This window comes from Prenolepis imparis, unplaced genomic scaffold (genome assembly GCF_030444845.1).
Source record: "Prenolepis imparis isolate NDT839.2.m4 unplaced genomic scaffold, iyPreImpa1.0 SCAF_7, whole genome shotgun sequence".
In the NCBI taxonomy this organism is placed as follows: Eukaryota; Metazoa; Arthropoda; class Insecta; order Hymenoptera; family Formicidae; genus Prenolepis; species Prenolepis imparis.
The window spans coordinates 10,076,357-10,101,620 of record NW_028141165.1 but is presented as its reverse complement, the minus strand read 5'-3'; the positions used below and the strand labels follow the sequence as shown (position 1 = coordinate 10,101,620).

The 25,264-nt window shown below is 37.4% G+C and overlaps 4 protein-coding genes across 5 annotated transcripts in view; 1 reads left to right on the top strand and 3 right to left on the bottom strand.

Annotated features, from left to right (window-relative positions):
* Window positions 1-9,101, top strand: part of LOC145938539 (roundabout homolog 2) — a 97,216-nt gene extending 88,115 nt beyond the window's left edge. Inside the window, exons 9-11 of the mRNA XM_083042246.1 lie at window positions 171-509; window positions 594-2,412; window positions 2,492-9,101. Coding sequence (XP_082898372.1) covers window positions 171-509; window positions 594-2,412; window positions 2,492-2,670 — 2,337 coding nt within the window. The 3' untranslated portion in view covers window positions 2,671-9,101. The remainder of the gene's footprint in view (window positions 1-170; window positions 510-593; window positions 2,413-2,491) is intronic.
* A 3-nt stretch (window positions 9,102-9,104) lies between these two features.
* LOC145938543 (uncharacterized) lies at window positions 9,105-10,563 on the bottom strand. The gene is made up of 5 exons (XM_083042255.1): window positions 10,403-10,563; window positions 10,125-10,253; window positions 9,915-10,021; window positions 9,689-9,818; window positions 9,105-9,568 (listed from the first exon to the last, which is right to left on the bottom strand). The coding sequence occupies exons 1-5, from the start codon at window positions 10,437-10,439 to the stop codon at window positions 9,486-9,488; spliced, it is 486 nt and encodes a 161-aa protein (XP_082898381.1). The 5' UTR covers window positions 10,440-10,563; the 3' UTR covers window positions 9,105-9,485.
* A 271-nt stretch (window positions 10,564-10,834) lies between these two features.
* LOC145938540 (kanadaptin) lies at window positions 10,835-14,255 on the bottom strand. The gene is made up of 6 exons (XM_083042247.1): window positions 12,984-14,255; window positions 12,483-12,772; window positions 12,179-12,321; window positions 11,904-12,064; window positions 11,431-11,796; window positions 10,835-11,344 (listed from the first exon to the last, which is right to left on the bottom strand). Exons 1-6 carry the CDS (start codon window positions 13,821-13,823, stop codon window positions 10,934-10,936), a joined length of 2,211 nt encoding a protein of 736 aa, XP_082898373.1. The 5' UTR covers window positions 13,824-14,255; the 3' UTR covers window positions 10,835-10,933.
* Window positions 14,256-17,064: 2,809 nt separating this feature from the next.
* Window positions 17,065-24,978, bottom strand: Pp2c1 (protein phosphatase 2C). Of its 2 annotated transcripts, XM_083041670.1 has the most exons (8): window positions 24,842-24,978; window positions 23,993-24,357; window positions 21,862-22,238; window positions 21,031-21,381; window positions 20,735-20,955; window positions 20,486-20,626; window positions 18,846-20,281; window positions 17,065-18,612 (listed from the first exon to the last, which is right to left on the bottom strand). In XM_083041670.1, the coding sequence occupies exons 3-8, from the start codon at window positions 22,163-22,165 to the stop codon at window positions 18,237-18,239; spliced, it is 2,829 nt and encodes a 942-aa protein (XP_082897796.1). In that variant the 5' UTR covers window positions 22,166-22,238; window positions 23,993-24,357; window positions 24,842-24,978; the 3' UTR covers window positions 17,065-18,236. The 2 variants fall into 2 exon arrangements, with proteins under 2 accessions (XP_082897796.1, XP_082897797.1); XM_083041671.1 differs by lacking the exon at window positions 21,862-22,238.
* Between the last annotated feature and the right edge of the window lie 286 nt (window positions 24,979-25,264).

Genomic DNA, 25,264 nt, shown 5'->3' with positions numbered 1-25,264 from the left:
TATTAAACGTTTATGCAATTATTTTTTTTTAACTTAAACTATATTAATAATTTTTTCCTGAGAAAAAATACGCGGTATTTGAGATATATTCTGACGCGACAATTAGAATTGGAAAACATTCCAATAATAACAGCAGGAATTAAAATAACACACTACAATCTAAATTTTAGATTCTCGGCGCGGGGGATTTAGTGGAGGGTCTTTATATACGGTATCGCGAGGTTTCCGAGAAACCAGAATATCAGATGGTCACGGTGCTCAACGCCGGCGCCACCAGTTACGTGCTTACCAACTTAAAGAAGTATATGCGATACGAATTCTTCCTGGTCCCGTTCTACAAGATAATCGAGGGTCGACCGAGCAACGTGAAACTGGTCACCACTCTGGAGGATGTGCCCTCAGGCGCTCCCGAGAACGTTCACGTAGGGATGATAAATATGACCTCGGCGTTCGTTCGGTGGTCGCCGCCGCCGAAGAACACTCAAAATGGTCAATTGATCGGTTACAAGGTAAGGATTGTTCTTTCCATAAGAGATATGTCGCGAATTAGTCTTCTCTTTATTTAATCTAACTGTCATATTCGTCCAATTTAGATTCAGATCAAGAGCAATAGCAGTAACAAAATCCTGGGTCAAATGTCTCTGAATGCGTCAACTACGTCGGTGATCATCAACAGTCTGACCACTGGTGGTTTATACACGGCGCGCGTCGCTGGACAAACTCGCGTCGGGCTCGGTCCCTTCTCCAGTCCGACACTGTTGAACATGGATCCGGGACAACTGACGCAATTACCACCCCGAACTGATCCTAGTCACGGAGGCGCGTCCGTCGTTGGAGAAACGTGGTTTCTCGTACTCATGATAACGACAATATTCATCGTTGTCGTCGTGTTATTGCTAGCCGCGCTATACGTGAGACGCAGGCAAGCGATGAGCAAGCAACTGGGTCACTTAAACGTACCTGTGGGTACCGCAAACGATATCTGTCAATTAAACAAGGATACGCTCTGGTTGGAGCGCGGTTGGCGGCCTACCAATACACTCCAAGCCGCCAACGACAAGGATTGCGAGACCAAGTTACTCAACAATCAGCATATGCTGGCGGCCGGCATAATGGGCATGACTGGCTCGGAATACGCCGAGGTAAATCTAACAACGTTTTATAACACGCGGAAGCAAATGCAGGCACCGCCACCGGAGCCGTATGCTACTACGACTCTGTGCGTGGGTAGTCGTAATTCGGACTCGATCGAAACCAGCTGTCAAAAGTCAAACTCTAGCGACTCGTGTCTAAAACCCGATTATTCGAGCCTGGACTCGAATCAGGAGCCCAACAAATCCACGGTGTCGCCGAGTAGCGATAACATGAGTGGCGGCGACGCTACCTACGCGGACGAGAACCTAGACATACAGAGGAGGCCGTACAGAATAGCGGGACCGACGAGCAGCGACGCGCCTCAAACCGGTATGCCGATGCCCAACTGGTGTGACATGTTGCCTCCGCCACCCGAGCATCCGCCTCCGCTCGGCGCGTCGATGGCCGCCGGCCGAATGCAGCAACAACAGCAACAGTTGCAGCATCCGCAACAACAGCAAGTGCCGTTCAGTCCGCATCTCGGCAAGAGAAGCATGCAAAACGATCTGGATCACTGCGGCAGCTCCGGCGCTGGCTCGGGCAATCTGCAGAGTCCACCTACTCCGCCCATCAGAGTGACCAACAGCTTCAGTCCGTCACCGACACCGTGGAACAGCGGTGGGCAGAGTCAGCACTCGGAACCTGGCATTCTCCCGGTGTCCAGTAATCTACAGGTGTCGCAGGGAAGATACACGACGCTACCGCCGCAGACTAATCCTCCGCCGTTGCCCTCGTTCCCGCAGACTTTCAATCATTACGACTATAAGAATCAGGAGAATGAGTACGAGAGCGGTTCCGTCATTTACGGTCATCACCATCAGAACGGTTTATCGGACGACTACGGTGTCCGCGAATCCGCGTTTACGCGCTCCTCCAATCAACAACAGTCGCATCTGACGCCGTCAACCGTAAGCGAGGAACTCTATCGGCACAGGGATGACATGTTTCACAACGACAATCTTTATCAACCTGAGAACGACGAGTGGGACAGGAAGTCGTGCGACTCTAACACACATTCGGACGCGTGTTGCTCGTGCTCGGAATCTAGTTGCCTCTACGCCGATACTGTGCAGTACAACGCGCAACAATACGGTACCGCATGCGGCCACAGTAGCAGCAGAACAACGGGTTCCCGAAGCAGGAGTAACAGGAGTCCGCGAAGGAGAAACCGAACGTCCTCGCCTACGTACAGTAGCGACAGCAATTACTCTTGCATCCCTTCGAGACAGTGTGGAAGCATGAATTCGCAGGAAAGGCTGAGGCATAATCGTAGTAAAGGTAACGAAAACAATGAAAACTTATCGACCTTAACTAAAAGTTTGTCTATCTTAACTGTTGTTTCTTTTAATCCTTTCAGACAAGTTACCTGGCTTTTCGAGAACGAGTGGTTACAGCCAGCACAATTCTTCGGCCTCGAATACGATGAGTAGTACGGGCAGTCAACGATACAATAAGCTAAATAGTATCTTCGTAAGCGGCAATAACCCGATCGCTCCAACGGAGTCTAGTCGACTGGGTGATCACCGTGAGAGCTAAATTCTGCCTGAACATTAGCAAGTATTGGACGTGCCTGAACGAACGGCCTTCGATCACAACGAACGATCGCAGTTTACATTTACGGGAGGCCGTTACGCAGTCAGCAAACTTGTCGCGAACGCTCATCGAGCTACTGTAAGCGCGCCTTTATATATATATATAGTTGATGGCCCGCAAGCCGATGTACTCTGATTTAATTTGTTGATTATATACAAGCTCATTAAAGTGAGTTCGGTAACAAAGTTGCGGGGCGAATCTCGCGCTTTTCTGCGTACCATCGCGTTACATAATATTAAGAAGGTTTGATAGATTTCGCGAAATAATTAGTAAGTATTCCATGACTGAGAACGCTTACGTTTAGCCGATTATATGCGGCGGTAGCTTAAACTCGTAGAATAACCCTATGTTCGTTACGAAGCGCAATAACTGTCTTCTATCGCGGAAGCAACGCAATCTCGATACTTGGAGATTCCAAAATAAACCCCGTGATTGACATTCGCGACGCTTTTCATTAACGCTTTAACGCCGGTACAACCGTATATTATATACACACATGACGTTTTCGATCGTTTTTTTTATATTCAATATTGGGATTTCAGGGGCTTTCAGAAAAAAAGAGGATCACAAAGCGACGCGTAATATTTCTTTTTCGAACAGACTCACTGCCGAACAGACTGATGAAAAATTTTTATTGAACTTTACTTATATTTTCTTTAAGTCTCATTTTATATGACGCCGCGAAACGAAAGCGATCGCGATATTACGAGAAAAAAAAAGGAAAGAAGAAAAAGTTGTACGATATTTTCATTGCAAATTGTGATTTACTGTCACGTCATGTTCCTCGAGCGAAAATTCAGTCCTCAAGCGGCCAGACCGGTCTAATATTCCAGTCGGTACTTTTTAAACTTTATTATACTTTCGCCATATATATTGCCATTCCCCTTGACGTTGCTCGCGCATCACGTTAAGATATTTTGCTATTTTAATTAAGTTATCTCTTAAATAATAAACTTTAAAAGTCATACTTTAACTCGCGAATACCTACGATCTACAAATGGTTTCGCGCGACCGGTTTCGGGATTAGCGTATGAATATCACAGTCTGACATTTCAAAGATGTTTTTTGTTTGACATGACAATAGCATAAACGGAGAGGAAAAATGGATGACAATTCCATGACATAACGGGCTGGTTACTTGAATGTGAATAAAGAAAGGCACGTACGAATCAAGCAAACGCAGTTTATCAGTATTGCTAATTGTTGAAATTTATTCGCGAGAAGATGGGATAGCTTGCAATAATTTCAATTTAGTTTTATGTAATGAAACAGAATCAAGCTTCTTGCAGTAATTGTAAAATATATTCTTATAAAAAAGTAAAATTATCTCCACCGTATACTATCATAACAATAATGAGAGTATACGTATATACATATGTAATCGTATGGAGATGAATATTTATAAGAACGAAATTATTTCAAGATTCTTGAAACAATGTGATTTCTTACAAAAGTCTCGAAAGCAATCAAGCGAACAATCGTCCACTATATGCAAAATTAAATCAATCGCTCAACTGTATTTGCTTGTTCTTGGAGTGGAATAATCCTTTCATTACGATTACAGTTTTTGTCGAAATTGTCTTCACTTCCTGCACACGAAACAATTGCTTTTTGTCGTTCGAGACTCAAATGTATTATATCGTGGCTTGTAGTATACAGCAATCATTTATTATTCATGTTCCATTTAAATAAAATGAAATTTAATTTATAAACGAGTTCTTTCGATTCTGAGCGAACGTTTCTCATCCACATGTTTGACAACTGAAAACTCGGAATCAAACGATCGCGTTTAACACGGCTAAATGCGGAACGTGAAGATGGCAAAAGCCTCTATTGTCGTTCTTAATTCGAACAATTAGAGGGGAGTGCGATTACAGTCGTTGTTCTTGGTGAAACACGGGTGAAACCTTAATGGATAGGCGAGCATAATCGTCGTAGCGAAAGGATTAACGTGTCGTGCTCGCACATTGATCTTACAAAGCGTGGCATTTATTTTCGACGGCCTGTACTGGCTACGCGTGACAAATGAAACATATTATTTTGGATATAACGTTCCTAAATCTTAAGAGAGGCGATCCTGAGGAAGGGGCTAATTTCCACGAAGAAGGGCGACGTATCTTCCAAAACGAACGCACGTAGTAATACGTTTTTAACGAAACGAAGTAACAATAAACGCGTAATATATATATAAATATTATATATATATATATATTATCATATCAGACACTCGCAAACGGTCTCTTGTATAAATTGTACAAAGTTATTCTAACGAGATTAGTCATTAGTTATTAATTTATACACCGTATCGACTAAAACCGTATTACGTAAGCGAGGGAGACACATGTAAGGTGTTTCGTGTACTCTGTTTATTACACACGTATGCAACACGATCTGATATATAAAATTGAAAGCTAGAAATGTGCGTTTCGAAGCTATATACTGCCGATGCAAAGTGCGTTAGGATTCTCGAACGCGTACCTGATTCCGATTTTATCGGATGTTTCCGTCGCCGCGGTCTAATTTTTCTCATGGAATAGATAATAGTACGTATCATAAATTTAAATATCATACGTTCACAAAGTCTCTATTATTAATATTATTATTATATTATTCTATTATCAAAGATATAGAGGATTGTAAGAATAAAAATATGAAAAGTAGAGTTAGAATACTTGTGAAATAATAAAAGCAATATTTGGAATATAACTTGCAAGTAATTTTTACATTTTTAAAAATTCTTACACTTTGAAATGATATTTCTTAAGTCTTTTCCGCATCTATTTTTTTAACTTTCTTTACGATCTGTGAGACTTAGATCGAAAACGCAACGAAATACATTTGCATTCGTAGTGAAAGCACATTTGCATGGGAATTAAAAAAATTGTATACTATTAAAACCGCGAAATTATATTACTATATGTACCCTCGTCTTTCTCCCCTTTGAAACGCACATTTTTAATAAGAAAGAGAGAGAGTATGTTGCGTTTATTCGCAGAATTTACCATGTCGCATTTACATTACGGATGATTCGAATCAGTGTTTCTCGCATTATATTTCGATCCGACGGATCTAGAGAGGAGCTATATAAATCTCTGAATGAATACGTTATGTAGTGAATAAAACATTTATATATTACAAGAAAATTGTCGCAAGAATCTCATTTTTAACGAACAAATTTGCATATATGCAAATATTTATCAAGAATGCGACTGAGAATGCATGCATGTTAAGTACTCTACATTTAGCATTTACTAACGATACGGCGTTTCCTGAATGTGCCGCATAATTCTTTTATATGAATATAATTATTCGAGAAGACAGAAAGACAAAAATGTAAATTTTAGATATAAAACCAAAATGCTAAATCTGTAAAATTTAAGACTCTTCACAATACGGCCGATTATTTCTCGTCGACTAATTTTCAGAGGAAACACTGTTTCAAAGCACCCGTTTAATCCGTGATCCGCGTTTTTTATTATGTATATACTTAACCGAGATATTTTGTACGCATTTTTTAAGAAATTCCGTCGATGGATTTGGATTCTTCTTAATTTTGCGACAGTGCGTTACATGGAGAGACGAGATTCTGCAATAATTCTGTCGATCTTTCTCCTCCACGTAATGACGTGTCGCGAGCAAGCGAGGATGTATAGCTTTGTATGCGAATGTGTGCAACTTATTAATTACGACTTTCGATTAAGTAATAAGTAGCGTTATCGTAAGGAGCTTACATGTAACTCGTTCAGTGACGCGTGGTAAATCGCTCAAATTTGTTATATATATAATATATATATATATAAACACACACACGCAATACAATATTAGTTTCACTCGGTTCGCGAATCGAACATGCTGCCTGAATAGAAAAATTATCGCGCGCGACAGATACTATTCACTCAGATACTCGACAAACCACTGCCATGTGTATAAATTCCGTAAAAGAAAAGAAAAGAAAAAGAAAAAGGTCTCATACATACAGAAATTGCGATCTTGAAGATGATCGAGGCACAGAGAAGAGAAAAAAAAGAAGTAATTAAAAGCTCTTGCAGAGATATCGAATTAAATTTATTAACTCAGAGAGTTAAACTTAAGGTCTATCTAGTGATATACGACTATATAGCGATGTAAGTCCCGGTGTGTATAAATTTACTCGCGAGCACCGATTGTGCTCGCGAGTAAATTTATATTCAGTAAAAAAAAGTCCATCCAAAAAGCGCAGACGAGGAAAATAAGTAACGAGTAGAGGTTGAGGATATCATCTCGATACAATTTTAGGCTAATGAAAAGAAAGAAAAAAAAAGCAAGTCGAGACTATTCTAGCTAGAAGGAAGCATCTCAGTAAACGTAATTAGGTAGGATGCGTATTTTAAGTATTTCCGTCGTCAGGTACGAGTTCGCGCGATCATCAGCAGAGAGTTAAATCGCGAGAGAAGGGAGATGTCGAGATAGCCGGTGCTTCTCTAAAGCGTCAATGCTCGTTCTAGCGAGAAGAGATCTTCCTCGAGAGACAACTGCGTCCGTCAAGGTGTGAGTCTACCTGCGATAGTTTTACATATGCTGCAACACGTATTCGAATCAAGATGAAGACGATTTTACACGTCCGAGAAAAGCAGACGGCTGTGTTTACATCTGCAAACAGCTGTGAGCGGTGGACGCGCAGCTTCCGGAATTTAACTCTCGCGAACTCGGATCGGCGAGATGCAGCTGCATACTATCGAGGAAGGATTAATTAACGTGCACATATATATATATAATATCTCTTCGATGGCTAACAGAATCGTGACCCTTTCGGAAAGCGCCAGCGTATTCTCTCCATTCCTAAATGATCGTGATTCAAGCCAACGGACGTATCTGCCAAACCATCGTATCAATGCGCGAAGGAACGAAAAAGATAACGTATTATTTTTATATAATTTGTCATCTTTGTATTATTGTTACGATGGTTGAGAAGGGGACTTGTATAAAAAATACGGTAGATTGTAACTTCGGTGAAAAGTTGCGCACACGATTCGCGTAAAACGTTCAACATTTAACACGGAAAACATACACACATGTATTAATACACGACATAACACAATAAGTTTGTCGAGCAGATTCTTATTTGTCAATAGAATTGCCATCACGCAGATAGGAGAAGAATGCATTTAACGTTAGGGCGAAATTGCGATAATTCGCATCTGTAGCGATATCGAGCCATTTCTGTGCGAGAATCGTTCTGCGGACTTCAAATGTAAAAATGATCGAGACTGCCGAATATTAGCTAATTAGGACTATTGTTAATTGTATCTAATTGTTAATTGTAGATCTCTTTTTTTTTTTTAGTTAACATCCTGAAATTTATCAAAAAATATTTCGAATCCAGGATAAATATCTTTTTGATGAAAATTTCAAGAAATCTTGATTACTTTAAAAGTAAAACCTCTGAATTCTTCAACGAGACTTGCTTGCTAATTAACATTAAAGACAAAGATCTCGTTTGATATTTTATTTCTAGAAAAAGAATCCACGTTCGTTTCAAAGAGCACATTCTTAAAATAAATCTAAAAAGATAGAATGAGAAAATTAAATCAATTAAAACACACCATCTGTTATTTGACATTGATGCAAACAATTAAAAATCTGTCTCATTATTGCTCATTTGAAGTACACAGAACCTGTCTTCACGAAATGCGACATACCAGATTGTAAAAAGATTGTAACTCTTAGATTGTGTCAGACTCGCTAACGACACTCTTCTATCGGGCTAACAATGTTTCACCGATAGTGTCTGGCACTCAGAGGATTGATTAGACTGTTAGAGAGCTAGAGCTACGTAAAAATAATTCATATCATTAAGAACACGAAATAGCGATTTTTTTGTATCGGAGGCACTAGGAGAGAAAGAAAAAGAAAAAGAAGTGCAAGCTATTTCTCTCTCTTTTTCTTTCTGGAATGCGTTTTACGGGCTGCACACGTGTGATTACGATACATCCTTACACGTAAAGGGGTCCGCGAAGACGCGTATTTAGCTCAATCTTTCCTTTTTATATTTTGTAAATACAGCGGATATATAAAAATAAAAGTGGTGAACATTTTTATATAGTTAATTTTATAATTTATTTACTACACGCGAAGGAGAGAAACAAGGGGAGAAAGGTCTCTCTTTATCGACCACCATCGCACGAATGAAAGAGTAGGATAGAGGAGTATACATACTACAAACACTCGTTACATACACATATACATACACATAGAGACATACACGCGCACGATTGTAGATAATTTGTAACAGTTGCTATTGTCAAGTACCACATACACGTATAAAGCGACGTATGCTGATATATATCATTGCGTATTATATTAACGATTAATAAAAGGTAATGTTGAAAATTGAAGTCTTCTATGCCGTATTGTTTATTTCTCCTTCCTTCCTTCTCCCTCAATATAATCGCAAAGAAATCTAATATAACTCTCTAAAATAGTTTATGTGTGAGCAATGTATAAATATATAATACAAATCCTATATTAACTTTGATAAAGTCAATCTTATTTTCTAATTAATGCTTAAAAATACAGTAATAAATTGATGTTTGTATAAGAATTGCACATTTTAACACTTAATAAAATTAATTATTATTTGTAAACATAGAATATAATCCATTTTAAGTATATCGATTCTAATTCATGTCTGTTATCGCGTTCTTTTTATTTTCAAGATCTTAATTAAATTTTGTTTTGCAAAAATAGATGCAGTTTTATCAGAATCTGTAAAACTGCAATTAACCACATCCACCCTTTTTACAACAAGAACGTTTCGGAGGCCGATATCCGCGAGTATTGTCACCCATTAAAGGATTATACTCTGCAAATTGAGTATGGAAATTATATTATTTAATTCCATGTGTGCAATCGTTATTCGATCACAAACATGGGTTATATTTATCTTGAGGATGTAATTTATGAGATATATAAATGAATTTACCTGATTTAAATGACTTTGATTTCGTTCCACTTGTACCAGGTGTATCGTCATCCTTTGAACTACCTAGCTTGGTACCCACACTTTTGTTTTCCAATAATTTTAAAATCTTCTGTCTCTTCTTTTCTTTCTCCTAAGCAAAAAAATAAATTGCTCAAAAATCTGTACTTCAATAATATCAGTGCAATAAAGTATCCCTGAATATCGAATGGCGCTTAATAAGACGTACCTCTTCCTCTTTAATTTGTGCCGAGATACAATTTTTGTTGTATACTTCTTGCATTTTCTGTCGTGTTAGCTCAACATTAGCCGACAATTGTGGTAATTCATCTGTCTCTAGACAAATATAACAAAAGTATTATATAAATTCATATTATGACTAAATTACATATTGCTCGTCATCCAAAAATTTGTACTTCATAATAAATTATCGACTCACTTTTGCCAAATGCAGCACTATTCTGGTTTCTCCAACTTTTATACCTCTCTTGAATATGTGGAAATGTGTAGCATAAAATAATCGCGAGACCCACGATATACCATCCCACGGAAGCTATTGGAGCCCAAACTGGAATACAAAAAAATGTTTTAGTTATTTCGCAATATAAATTATACGCGGAATAAGAAATGAAAATAACGTCACAGAAACGTCAGCAAGAGAATATGAAGCAATTAATCATGTTGGTCGAAATTTTCGTGTATTATTATGATACATACTCGTTTGGAAATAGCTCGGACTGTCGACGTACTCCATATTCCTTTTTATGTATAAAAGATAAAATATTTCAAAACATTAACTGACAATAACCTACATGTCACGATTCGCTATGCAACAATCGGCTAACTTCTCCCTTCTCTTTAATCAAGGAGTGTATTCGAAAATCTACCCGAGAATCGAGCACCATTTAATGGACCAATCAGAACAAAGGAATCTTTGTTCCTGATTGGTCAATTAAACGCTACTTTTATCCTATGGGTAGGATTCGAACACACCTCAATTGAATATATATTATAATTATATATATATATAATTACATATAGAATGTTTATAATGATCATTTTTTTTATATATCTTGTCCTTTTATAGAGAAAATAATAAAAATAATTAAAAATTAGAAGAGAATAATTTTTTGCATTGTTTTTTTAGAAAAAATAGTTTACGATTCTATTAAAACTATTGTGATATTATTATTATATTATTATTTAGGTTAAATAAATTTTTAATTGAGAATATTTACATGTATTAATTCAGTATCCATATCTATCATTAAGACTTGTTCTGCCATCTCCGGATTGATCCTGCGGTGGTAACCATGTAGAATAATCATCTGAGTGGACGTCTTGATCATATTGCTTTTTCATACTTTTCGATTTTTCTGATTTTTTATCTTTTCTTCGTTTCTTATCATCTACAATATTCGCTTTTCGTTCATTCGTTTCAATATCGACGTCTCTCAAAGTACATAACCTGTCGTCAGTTTTGGAACAATCCTGCGATTTTATTTCGTCCTTGGACGGCGTAGATTTTTTGATATCACATTCTTCTTTTTCTTTTAGATTATCTTCGGTTTCTTCATCATCTTCCTCTTCTTCTTCTACGTTATCCATATTATTACTATCTGAAGTTGACAATTGTACTCTCGCAAAATCATCTTTATTCTGAAAAATTATATACTTTTATTATATTACAAGAAAACAATAAATAATACTTTTGATTTAAAAAAATAATAAAATAAATAACTTACCTTTGCTTCAAAAAGTTTTTTACTTTTTTCAAGTTGAAAGATTTTCTTCACAGAAGCTTTTGAATTTTGTTGCAGATCATCCTTCATACCTTCTTCCTGGACTTGGCTAACAAGAGGTGGCAAATTGGCTGGTTTTGTAAGATTTATTAATTTAACTAATCCTAATTCTTCTTTACGCAGGTTTTGTAATTCCATCTTCATTTTTATTATATCGCTTTTACTCAAAGAAGATGTATTTAGATTAGACATAAAAGCATCCAAAGAGTCTTCGTTGGATTCTGTTGCTTTGGCATTGCTTTCTTGTGCCTCTTTTAAACGATTAGTCACATGCGAAATTTTACTCATGATCTCACTATGTTTTTCAGTCTGAAATATAATAAACATGTTTAATTGAAAAAAAAAATATATATATATATGTATATGTATATATTAGATTTTAAATAAACAGACAAAGAGAAATAAAATGGCATTACCAATGAATTATAAGTCTCAATTTTTTCTTCAAGTTTTCCTGCTAGTTTCATTCTCTGCTCGCGCTTCCTTTCTATTGTTCCAGTTCGATCCAAAAAATTATCTTCATCCGAGTCATAATAATCTTCCTCTTCCCAATTTTTTGCTTTCTTTCTTCGACTCTCTGCAATCAATAATATTAGTATTAATAACTAGAAATGTAAAAAGTTAAATACTTACATATACAAAAATAATATTAAAAAGTGATATTATTTATAATGTATATATTATATATTACCATGATTAGCTTGTCTCAATAATCCGTGCCTATCTAAGATTCTGCAGGCTTCCAAAGCGCATTGAACAACGGATTCTTTCTTCTTTCCTTTAACAAGAGCTTCCGCTTTTATGGGACGACCACCAAAACATTCTTTAGGCAGACTGAAATTTATTTTATTTTTATGTGATATACAAAAGAAAGAGCATCAAGTTAAAGTATAATATATTCAAATGTAATTTTAAAACAACATTGTTCAAGAATAAGCTTATTTAATTATATTAATTTATGTAACTTAGCTCATAGATATATATAATTAACTTACTTTATCCAACATAAAAATTGGCCTATTCCTTTCTCCTCAACTTGATATTGCAAATCATATCCCTCTCTTTCAAACCATCCTCTTAGTGTTTTCTTCGGATCATCTAAATATAATTCCTCATCTACTATAGAAGCGTAAGGATTCTCTGTTAGATCTGTTTCCTCATCAGCATCTTCTCCCATTCCCCAATCAATACCCTCACTTTCTGCAGCCTGTTTTGCTCTCTCTTCAGCTTCTTCTTCCTCTTGTTGTCTAATCTTTCGTTCTTGCAATTCTTCCAATCGCTTTTCCTATTGATAGATAAGAAAAAATATGTTTAATAGAATATATACAATATTTATATGCTCAATAGAAAAGATATGCTTAATGGAATATATATGCTTAACAGAACAAATGTGTGTAAGAATCTTGTCTTTTCACTGATAATGTAAGAATAATTAGCAATAAATTATAACTAACTTATTATTAACAACTAATTATGTACAAACAAAAATTACAAACCTTTAATTGAGTAACCGACAGCTCAGATTCCTCTTCTCGATCATCTGGTGGAGCTTGTAGTATGTATTTTCTCTGACTACAACCAAATTTAATCATGTGACCATCATGCAATTGAACATAAGTTCTTGGTTTTATACGATGTCCATTCCAAAATGTACCATGCGTGCTTTCCAAGTCATATAAATAAAAACCTTTAGAGTTCTTCTCATCTCCTGTTGCTCTGTATTGAATAATTGCATGATATCTGGAGATAGTTGGATGAGCAAGGGACAGATTGCAAGAAGCTAATCTGCCTATTATGTAAAAACTCCTCTCGGTTAAATCAATCTTCTCCAAGATTACACCAGATTTGAGAACTTCTAACTTATATTCCTCTGTTGGTTTTCCACCCCATTTTGGTTCCAAATATGGTACAGGAATGTTTTTTGTATCATTTTGTAAGACATTCTCTTCTGCGGAGCTCTTCAAGATTGGTTTGTCAATCTCATCTTTATTAATGTCTTCTTGCAAATAAATAGCTTCGGTTGTTTCATTATGCACAGATTCAGAAGGTGGAGGACTCATATTATCATTCATTATTCGAAGTTTTCCAATCTTACCCAACTTTGGGCCAATCAGTAAAAGCGGTTTTTTAAATCCTGATTCTTTGCAAGTGTCATTTGTTCCATTTGGGGAAGATTCAGACATACTTTCCGTTTGTAATTTTTCAGTGCTTGGCTCATTGCATGCTGATGATTCAGATGTCATTTCACTGTTGCTTATCTCAGCACTAGCAGCAGTCGTAGAAGCATCCTTGGGAAAAGAAGTTACAGAATCGCTTTCTTGTTCATTTGCTTGCATAATTACAATCTTTGTCAAACTTTACACTGAGAAACAGATATCAAAATCTTGTTAAAAGCAATAATGTATAGTAATACAGTAGTCAATCAGAATTCGCATTCACTTTTACGATGAACCCTTTTATTGTTTATGTTCAGACATTATAGTCATGTTGAGTTTTGCAAAATCTGTTAATTATTCTCATAGAGTAGATTAAATTATATTTTTACGAAAAATTATTTAAAAAATCAGACGTATCTTCTTTTTTCTTTTCTTTATAGATGTTCGTCCACTAATGAAACAAGGTGTATTACGCTTAATTTACTACGTAATTTACAAATTTACTACGTAGATTAAATTTATCCTTACAAAGATGTCTTATTTATTTATTTCTTGTTTAGAGAAGACTGATCACAGATATAAGGTTAGATTACCTAATTGTGATATCTTGTTTAGTATCGCCATCTACACTTACTCTAGAGATGTAGAATTACATAGCCAATATTTTTATTATTGTCGATAAAATCATCATTTGACAGAATAGCATTTTTAATCAATTACATTTTGAATATATATGGGCCGATTTCACCATCTCCGATTAAACTTTTCAGTTACGTTCTTAAAAAGAGACAAAGATATAGTTTAATCGGCCGATTGAGTTAATCAGAGATGGTGAAACCGGCCCTATATTGTCTTCCTTTTTTCCTTTCTTTATTTCTTTTGATGTAAGAATTTGAAGACCGCATTTTTTCGACTCTCTTTTTTAATTTCTGACATTGAGATCGCGCGATAATAACGTCTCGATATCTATAATTTTCTCTTCTCTATCAAGAATAATATCTATACAAACATTGTACATATAATACATAAAAATTTTAATAATAACTTATTCTTTCTCTGATTCCAATTTAAGTCGTAGAGATTCTATTTAAAAATCATTCTAGTTTAATAATAATAATAAAAACTTATCCTAAATTTATAAATTGTTTCAAAAGAACAGTAAAATTTCGAATATAAAAAGTACATATACGACATGATTTTAATACCTATTCAAATAATATATATATATATATATATATATATATATATATATATAAATATAATTTAACTCATTAAAAAAAATATCGAGATATAATAATAGTAAATTGGAACATATTGCCGCAAATAGTTACATATTGATTGCCGCACAATATTATTTGTTTAATAATAGGAATGTGTGGTTTTTATGTGTATTTTAATTTATTTAATTAAAATATACATATTATAAACGCACGTGGCGCATGATCACACATTTGTTCAAGTTTCTCTGAAATCTGCTCTCCATATGATTTCCTCTTAACTTGAGATAAATTGTTATAACACTTCTCGTTAACATTTCTTTCTCATCTCTAATTGCGTCATAAATTTATTTGCGTATTTTTTTTTAAAATACTTGGTAGTTTCATTATCTCCACGATGTAACAAATGATAAATCTACGAGCGCACAAAGTAGATTTTCAATCTTTGCTTATACCTCTCCTTGCATAACTTGTCAACAGATTATGAATGCTATATATCGAGGCTACGCCTCATTATATTTTTTCTCATTTTTTGCTAGCGCAATCATCTAAAATTTATCTACATGTATATTGTATATTATATATACTAGCGTATAATATATATGTACATCTATATTTATATGTACAATGAAATCTATATGGGCACGTATATGCACCAAAAAGAATAAATATTCTTAAAATAGATATTCACCATTAGCTTTGCTAACATATATCTTTCACCTCGATAATTCATCTCTGTTTCTCAATTCATTTAAAGAAGAATTTTCTTTTGTGCATGAATAAAATTTTCTTACATTCGTGAGTGGTAACTATTGTAGGCACATGTCATTATCCTTTTCCTCCCTCTTTGTTTTTGATATAGATTAGTTATTTTAGTAACTATGTACTCTACAATTAGTAACATTTTTCCTTATAAATATATAAGTTGAAAACAATAGACTTCACATATATATTATCTGCACAAACTTATCTACAAAAAATTGAATTAGCTTCATAAGCTAGTTATAGAATAAAATTAGTTAGCCAATTCAATATCAATATGTAATGTTCATACTTTATCAATTTAATTCAATTTTATCCTGTATTATATTTTTTTCTCTTTTTTCTTTTCATTAAAAACGTATAAATCCTAAACTTTCTATATCCAAAACTTAAATGTATTTTTTCTCGTATTTATCTTTGTCAAATTTTCTATTAAATAATTTTTTTTAATATATGTAAACGTATAATTCAGACAAGACAGGAAATATATAATATACATTTGTATATAAGCCAACATCGAATAATGGATTTTTATTATCAACGAAATATAAAGAAATGCGAAATGCAAAGTTGTAACAAACATTATGTACTTTCTCCCTTATGCGCATCAGTGATCTTTTTATAGCAAATTATAAAAATCAAATGGATATTTATCCTGAATTGTCTCATTTTTGTTTGCTTTTGCATATTTTACGCAAGATAAAATGATAATAAAAGGCTGATATAAGAAGATTGTATATACTATTATTATATATACATAAAATTTTGATATATTAATATATTTATATCTTTATAAATTCTCTCTCTCTCTCTCTCTCTCTCTCTCCCTTATTTCCCTCCTCTCTCTCTCTCTCTCTCCGATGACTTAATCATTAAATCACTAATGTGAGATGGTATTTGTATGCATTTAAAACACAATTATTATAGAATTGTAACAAAAGAAATTTGAATTCCCTCAATCATTTTAACTGTTTTTTAAATATTCTATCTAAGTATAATCTAGATTTTTATATCGCACAGTCGTTTGATGCTTCATACAAAGTGGCCTCCCTCTATTTAAGATTGTGTGCAGAATTATTTTGATATGTTAATTCGCATTTCTTACACATATCAATTAATTATCCACGTTATATTTTCTATCTGTAAATATTGCATATATTGACGCGCTCGCAAATAATTAAAGATTGCCAATTATTCTATACACAAACGATTTTTATTATAATTGCATATTTCCAATTCTTCAGTGACCACTCTGTACTAGGCCAAGGCAGATCAGTGTATGATTGCGTTATCTACGTACTAGAAAACAGTTTAATGCTTAACGATACTCTAAATACGGTGCTTTTCTTCACTTAAACGCATGAGAATTCTCTCTCTGTGCCACTATCGAAGACTATGATCGTCAAGAGGAATTAATGGGGAGAAAAAACTATTTCTAGAAATACATGTGTACAGTTACGGGCCGCATTCATATTCCATATTTATTCGCTAATCTGGCCGCTTTATTCGTCTCTAATGTGACGATTGCAAACAATAGTTATCATTGAGAATGCTCAAATGGATGTGCATACGGGATATGCATACAGGCCCATGTCTTTATTTGCATCCGTATCTTCTTATTGTCAAGCTACTTTATGCAGATATCTATATTATACTTTCATATTTTGTCCTACGGGGACATTTACTAAGTTCATCGAATATCAGAAAGCATAAGAAAGAACAGGCTATATTTTTGTATCATTGTAAATTTCTTGTAGAATATATAACTTACAATATCGTCTTACAACTGTGTTTTCTATATGCCACATGTTTGATTCAAACGCAAGATTGAAAATTTGCATTTAATAAATACCAATTTAATAAAGATAAGAATGTAATTTGCTTTTAGAAATAAAGCACGTCTTCGTAAGCTACAAAAAAACATTTTGAATATGATCTCAAAGGACATAATAGACTAGTTTAGTTTTATAATACATTCTAAATAATGTGCTCTTTTTATAAAAGGAATTAAAATAATTATGTTTTATAAATAGAATGGGAGAGCGTAATATTTTTTTATTTTCCACGAGAGATCTAATATTTTATAAAAGAAAATATAAATATGAAAGAACTCGCAAAAGAATAGAAAAAAAAACAGAAATCATTTCAATAATAATACAAATAGTATACAAATAATTCAATAAAATAATAGCGAAAAATAATTTTAACACAAACAAATGAGAATTTGTGTAACTAAAGCATAATAAATTTTAAAATATGTACTTAAATAATTGTACACAAATAATTATTTTACATTTGATTAATTTATGTATTGTAAAATAAAAAAAAAAAATTTTTTAAAAATTAAAAAAAAATATTAATATAAATTTACAAAGCTCAAGCTCCCCCCCCACCCTCCATTCATAAAAAATATATTGAAAAAGAAAAAGTATGCACAAAAATAAGTGAAGACGTTGGACGTTTCAAAGAGATATATGTAATATGCATGCAAGAATTATCCCATAATAAGAGACAATTTGCAAATAGTAAAGAAAATAAGGGTAAGAGTGAATCATACCCTAAAGATACTCAAACTCGCATAAAAGAAAAAAAAAACTAATAATTCTCGTTAACTTTACTTTCCAAGACGTTTAATGCGAGATCGCGTGCTTAGTGATCGAGCACTGGGATTGTATGGTGATTTGACCCTCTTAGCTATACCAGAAGTAGAATTTGTAGTCGACGGATTAATGGTCGCGCAAGTACTCACGCTTCCACTATTACTATTCGCTTGTTTAAGTTTATTGGATGACAACGAGGAAGACCTGACTCTACTAGATTGTAACGATCCACCATTTGTAGACTGCTGCTTCAACTTGTTCGGTAAGGATAATCGATTTTGCTTCACTACTCCGTACTGGTGAACTAATTGTGCAGATATTGTATTACCAACGATGTCTACATTACGCGAACGTAGCGTTTTCACAGGTGTTGCTGCCATTGTATCTGATCTATATACATAGAATAAAAAATATCAATGTTTGGTACAAGTTTATCAAACATATTTAAAAGAATTGACACGAAATATATCTTTGTAACGATATAAGTCTCATTTAAGCAATTATTAATTTTTCATATAAAATAATTGACAATATCTACAATATAGTTTTACAAAACAACTCGACTTTATTTAAAAATGTATCACACGAAAATTTTTGAAATAAAAGAGTGTAAACAAACTAACCTTAACCATCGCTGTGGCATCGACGTGTCTGTAGGACCGATAATTGTTACTGTCCTATTTAATGTTCTTCTGTCGTTACAATTGTTTGCTCGATTGCTTCTACCTTGGTCCCAATCTCTCAGGAAACTACCTCTCAGTTGTTGCAGTTTCGAACCGTTGATAGATGACCTCCTAATGGTTTTAACAGGTGTGGCCTTCTTTGCTAAACTTCTACGTTGGAACGACGAGGAGAGCGTCGTCGTGGTGGCACCGTTCAATGATAATGTTGAATCCGGTCGTCCGTCCGTGGGCCAACTTAGCCGACCGCTCGTATTTTCCATCGTCTGATTGGCCGGATCGTTCTCATCTGTAGGATTCTGCCGTCGATCCTCGGACCGCGTCCTCCTCTTTGCGCACGGTTCTTGCTGCGCGCAGTCATTTTTAACTCCAGTCGACGCTATCGATGCCTGCGTGATCGTGCTGTGCCTGCGTTTACAGTTAGTATTTCCCCGTTTTGACGTGTTCTTCGTTGTCTCTTCCGCTGACGCGGCATTTCCCGTAACGGACGGTTTCGATACTCTACTGTATCGCGACTTTACGCTTACGTAAGTTTTTGAATCCGGAGTCGGCGCAAAACCATTCTGAGTCTGCGAGGAGTTCAGGCTGTGACGACGCTTTATCGTTCTAACGTCCGTCCTCGTAGCAGGAAATAAAGAGTGTTGTTGCTTGTGCCTCGATCCGTTCAAAACGCCATTTCTCACTTCACCGCTATCAAAACTCTTGCTCTTGACAGGAACAATACCGCCACTTCGGCGTAACCTGCTTAAAAGAGGAGCTGGTTGGATTGCCTCCTCTTTCGTGTCAGAAAATGTATTTTGTCGCGTCACATTAGATACTCCGGTCTCGTTCACAAGTTCCTTAAGCTCGGTAAACTTGTTCGATTTTAAGTTTGACTGGATGGAAGTCTGTGTATTATCAATTTTCGTCTTCTCGTTTTCATTCTGTTCAGTTACTTGCTTCTTTTCGTTTTCGAAATTTTCTAATTTATCGAGAACGGTTTTATTTGCTGTCTTATCTCTCGATTCTCCGGTTTCCTCTGGCATCTGGCTAGAAGAGATTTCGGCAACCTGGATACTCTCACCAACATCGGTAGCCTCGATATTTTTATCCTTCGCAGTATCTGGCAATTCCGGAGGAATATCGATCTCTGGCGAAGTTGATTTTTCAGGGTACGTTTGCGGTTGTAACGTCGGATTGACGACCTCTTCATTTCCATTTGACGAGTCCGGTTGTTTGGCATCAATATCGGGATTCGTGGAAAAGCTTGGCGGCGGTATCGGCATGCACGGCGATGGAACTTTCGAATTGACTTTCTCGATGTTTTCGGGAGTAGCTATCGTAGTTGGCGTGTGTGTTCCATGATGTATGACACGATCCTTCTTTTGATTAAACAATACCTTTAACAGAAAAAAATGCTCTAGCTAAAGTATAACAGTTTTACATTTTATAAATAACTTTGCAAATATACTTGTTTTATTCCAAGTTTAACAAAGTGAAACTTTTCAATTTTAATTTTGTTATGAAATTTTCATATGTATTATTGTAATACATTTTGGTTACATTTTAAGAATGTTGAAAAACGTAAAAATATATGTATATACCTCACTGCGACATGGCCCTGATGGATCTAACATCAATGTCACAACACTGGTATTATCTGCCCGTAATCTAGTTGATGACCACCTTTCCAATGCACGATCCACAAGACTTTTTGAGGGATTTATCCACATTTGTAAATCAGCCTATCAAAAAAGATTGTATCTATTAATTATCAATAAAATTTGTTTTATATTTGTTAATACTTTAATAACTATACATATAATTAATAATATAATAAAGAAAAAACTTACACCATTGCCAGTCTGCTGAGATGCTATTAAATGTTTCTCGTTATGTCTATCTGTAGCTTGAACAATCGCTACGGCAGCTTGTGGCGATAGCATATTCCACAAGCCATCGGTACCAAAAATGAGACAACGATGTGATTTGACATCAACTGGAATAACCTTGACATCTGGTTCGGGAGAGACGACGAAAGTGTTTAATTCAGAATTGTAACTCCACAAATCACCTAAAACAAATTTTTAGTTAGATTCTTTTGCATCTGCACAAAATATTTTTTTTAGAAGATATTCAATGTACTTACCCAAAGATCTGGCTACCGCGAGAAATGGAATTTCGTCCATGTGAGTGGATCTTCGAACTGGACCCTTATGGCCTATACGAGGTCGATTCCATACAACTCTTGGAACACCAGACTTACTAACCACTTTTCCTCCAGATTCCTGTATACGTGTCATCTCTGGTCCACTCTCTGGTTTGTGATCTTTTGTCAGAGCTTTCGCTCGCCATTGAGAATCACTTTCCACTTGATAGCCTAATATAATAGCGGAATCTCCCACATGACCAATGTAAATCTTGCCTTTCCGTATAAATGCGATGCTGGCAGTTGTGCCAGCCGTGGATGGTAGTCCGGATGCAGTTCTTGGCCATTTATCTGTTCGAAAAGGAGTCACCAGGTCAAGATATATATCGGTGATATTACACGGAAAATTTAGATTTCTAGCGACCAAGGTCGCAGAGAACGCAGCGTCAACGTGTCTGGTTAAGCTTTACATGCGCGCGCGCGCACGACGATACCGCCGTGGAATTGCCGTGATTCAGATTCGCGATGAGGCAACGTATCATTTATCTCATCGCTCCTTGAACTCGAATTTCCAGGTTAGCTCGCGAAGGTTACATAACCTAAACCCCTAACCTAATCAGGCCTAGTCGCGCTAATGGTGGGGGAAATACGCGGGACGATGACAAATTCTCGATCGCGGGAATCGCCGCTGCGGGGGATTCGTTTTTTTGCAACGATCGCCCTCGCGGTCGACGAGTTCCAGATTAGCTCTCGCGGCAAAAAATTCAAAGGATCGTCGTGCGCGCGAACGAGACGCAAAACAATCTTCTCTCTCTGTCCCTCTTTCCGTACCGAGCTCCCGCCACATCGCGTAGTGTGTGTTCATGTATCCGTCCCTGATAGCCCGCAGCACATCCTCGTCCCGGTCGCTCCAGAAGTTCTTCTGCTTCACGATGCTGTCCATGAGGTGCTCCTTGGCGAAGGTCGCGGCTTCCCCACCTCCGTGGCCGTCGAATATCCCGAAAAAAGCATATTCCAGGTCCTTGTCGTCCGGTGTCGGTTGGAACGCCACGCAGAACATGTCCTCCATGTACTTGCGACCGCCCTGATTACAGTGGCCGGTCACCCGTAGATTAACACCGATACTCAGCGGCATGGCGATGATCCCGGGAACGATCCGTTGTTCACTAACGACGACGACGACGTCGCCGAGATACCCGTCCGACTGCCTGCAAACGGCGCGTTTGTTTAAGCACTCTCTCTCACTTGGCACGTACAACAAACACCGAACGGAAGCCTCGCATTTACTGGGCAGGTCCGCGCGCGCAGCGCAGAGCGCCGAGAGAGAAAGAGAGAGAGCGGGGAACGATGTGACGTTGCGGTCGACGACGGCGCGACGTGATGGGGGGAGGATTCAGCGAATGGCTGAGGCGCGCGAGGGGCGAGAGAGGGGGAACTTCCTCTCCCCCTTTCCCACTTGCCCGCGACCTCGCGCCACACACACACGCGCGCATTCTCTCTCTGCCCTCCATCCCGCGCGCGTCTTTCTCTCTCCCCGTCCAGGACGATTTCACCGACACGAACGAGCGCGAAGCCGGAGCGTTTCTCGAGAATCGGCTAAAGCGGAAGATTTTGGAATGCACACGCGCGTGTTTTCGAATACGTCTCGATCCTATCATTACGAATGATCGCACGGACGCTTTTGAATTTCGCCCGCGCGCTTTTTATCACGGAGGGAGAGAGAGAGAGAGAAAAGGAGAGGAAGACGGCGATTTCCTCGTCATACCACGACCGTTTATAAAGAAACGGGTATTGTTAGCGAAGGATATAAACGCGCGTATATACGTTCTCTCACGCGTTCGCTCGCTTGAAAGCCTTGAAAGTTAGCCGTCCGAGATGTTGATTGGGAATAGACGACGGCGGAATAAATCTCCTCGTACGATGCGGACTTTAAGGTATCTTAAGCTCGTGTCTCCCGCGACAACAATTTATTTCCAGTTTGCTTTCTCATTTACGTCCAATTACTTGGTTCGCCACGTGCTTCCTCCCCCTCTAGCGATCCTCTAATTGGTCGCGGTAAGACGGCGAGTTAGAAATGCGCTTTACCGAAGATAAACAAGGAGATAAGAGCGCGTTTCTGAAGTTTGTGAAGTTCGCGGCCGTTAGACTTCGTTTACAACGATGTATATAAAAGGACAATGCGAGCGGAGTTTATTTTCATGCCTAGGAGTTAGTGACAAACAAAACATGTTGAGAGAGAGAGAAAAAAAAGAGACTTGTCCTTTTATAAAGTCTTATACACGAGTATCGAATTAAATAAATAACGACGAAATTTTAATAATAAAGTGTGTAAGAAATAAAACGAGGCAAGATTACAATATCGTCTCTGCTCGAGAGCTGATATATCTAAATATACCGATTTATTTTAAGGAGAAAAAAGAATAAATGAATGCGAATCGCGTATCGCGACTGGAAATCGATTTACCCGCGATAATTATTTATCTATCAATTAAACGTAGCTTCTGATCTTTATTTCGAATCGCGTCGAGGCTCTCACCTATCGATAAATTTGATTGTCATGTTCCTTTTTTTTCCTTTATTTATCTGACTATTTATCTTGCTTCACGACACACAGACTCGACTTTCGAACCAAAACTCACGTTTGAAAATAGACATGTCAGATGGAAATTTCAAACATAAAGATATCTTTAAAGATAGTCTTGCACTTTCTACATTCATTATTCTTTTTTCTCCACATGTATAAACGTGTATACTTCGCTTGTATTAAAAAAAAAAAAAAAAACCGCAGATACAAAACGCGTGACTAAACAAGACTTTAAATCGACTTTCTTATATAAAGTTAAAGCGCAAAATTAAAGTCCGACACGCACGTTTCAGGAGACTAGAGACACGTATATACACAGGGTTTTACAAAATTTTCAAAAGGTCCCCGCGGGCGGCAACTCCAGTCCAGTAACATTACCTTGGTTATGTTACAGCTGTGATCGTCTCCCCTTATCCCGTCATCGCGCCGCACCTTCGGTAGCAAATCCCCACCGTCGTGGAAACTTTTACGCGCCCTTTCCTCCTCGCCGATCTTCAACCTTCCTCTCTCCTCCTTCTCTCTCTGTCTCTCTCGCCCGTTGTACCACGTCAAACCGTCGATCCTCCTTCCCGCCATATCCCCTCGTCCATGTGGTGGCCTGTCAGATGTTGGTGCTATTCATGCCGCGCATCTCCGCTCACGTAGTCTCGCCACGTTGCCGCATTTCCTTCTGCGCTCTCCTCGTCGTTCGGCAACCTGATTTCTTGTCCAGCTCGGCCGATCGCGACCGAAGAACGACGCGCCTGGAAAAATTGTCCAGAGCGATTGTCGCGGCTATTCCAAATCGCGTGAATATTTCATGCTCGAATAACTAAAGCGCTTTTTACATTTAAATTGAAATTCGATATTTTTAAGCGATATTACAAGTTCAAACGCGTGATATTACATGCTCTGCTCGGATGGATTTTATTGCAGGTTCACGCGGGTACAAGCCCTTCCGTTTTCAACGGTACTTGTTCGCGCGGCAGCGAGAAGGGAATAGGGCGGAAATTTTCAGCGGAACGGCGACCTCATTGGCGCGAGGCGACTGCTTATAAAAGCTGTAAAAAGTCCCGAGAGCGAGCGGATCGGATGGAAAGAGCCGCGTCGTTATTCGCCTCCTCGCAGTTATCTCTATGCTGAGCGAGCAAAACATGGGGGGCACGTGTTTGAACTTGTTCGATCGCGGCGGCGACGACGAGACGGCAGCAAGACGTGGCAACGTCGCCGCTTCAAAATAGCTCTCACCAGCTGGCGACTTTCGCTCGACCTACGAGGCGGACTAAAGTCCGCGGAAATGGCGCCCCGAGGTGGCTCGTTTCCTCCGTCAAGCGGACTTCGATCTCGGTGCTCTCCGCTTTCCGCTGCTCGAGCATCGTGCGAACGTTGATCCGCATCCGGGAAAATGTCCGTACATGTTCGAGAAATTCCACGGTGGCACGATGACGATACGGGCGAAATGTGTCATCGATTGCATCATCCTCTGGGAAAAGATGGTCGTCTGTTTCCCCGAACAGTTATATCGCACTACCTCGGTCAAGCGAGCAACAGCACGGTTTCAGGTTGGATCGTGTATGTAGGAGAAGGAACCAGGAACTGAAAAGGAGAACGGGAATATTTAGTTTAATGAAGAAGAGAAACTTTATAGATTTTTCGAGACGATATTATAGA

What these genes read in the sequence shown, in the direction of transcription:
- LOC145938543 (XM_083042255.1), bottom strand. Translation starts at nt 10,439, where the DNA reads ATGGAGTACGTCGACAGTCCGAGCTATTTCCAAACGA. An exon ending in CACAAATTAAAGAGGAAGAG is followed by an intron (nt 9,819 to 9,914) that starts GTACGTCTTATT and finishes TTTTTTGCTTAG; the next exon opens with GAGAAAGAAAAGAAGAGACA. An exon ending in ATCAAAGTCATTTAAATCAG is followed by an intron (nt 9,569 to 9,688) that starts GTAAATTCATTT and finishes CTCAATTTGCAG; the next exon opens with AGTATAATCCTTTAATGGGT.
- LOC145938540 (XM_083042247.1), bottom strand. Translation starts at nt 13,823, where the DNA reads ATGCAAGCAAATGAACAAGAAAGCGATTCTGTAACTTCTTTTCCCAAG. An exon ending in TTGAGACTTATAATTCATTG is followed by an intron (nt 11,797 to 11,903) that starts GTAATGCCATTT and finishes ATTATATTTCAG; the next exon opens with ACTGAAAAACATAGTGAGAT. An exon ending in AAAAACTTTTTGAAGCAAAG is followed by an intron (nt 11,345 to 11,430) that starts GTAAGTTATTTA and finishes ATAATTTTTCAG; the next exon opens with AATAAAGATGATTTTGCGAG.
- Pp2c1 (XM_083041670.1), bottom strand. Translation starts at nt 22,165, where the DNA reads ATGCCGCTGAGTATCGGTGTTAATCTACGGGTGACCGGCCACTGTAAT. An exon ending in CGCGATGTGGCGGGAGCTCG is followed by an intron (nt 21,382 to 21,861) that starts GTACGGAAAGAG and finishes CTTTTCGAACAG; the next exon opens with ATAAATGGCCAAGAACTGCA. An exon ending in ATGCCACAGCGATGGTTAAG is followed by an intron (nt 18,613 to 18,845) that starts GTTAGTTTGTTT and finishes CTATGTATATAG; the next exon opens with ATCAGATACAATGGCAGCAA.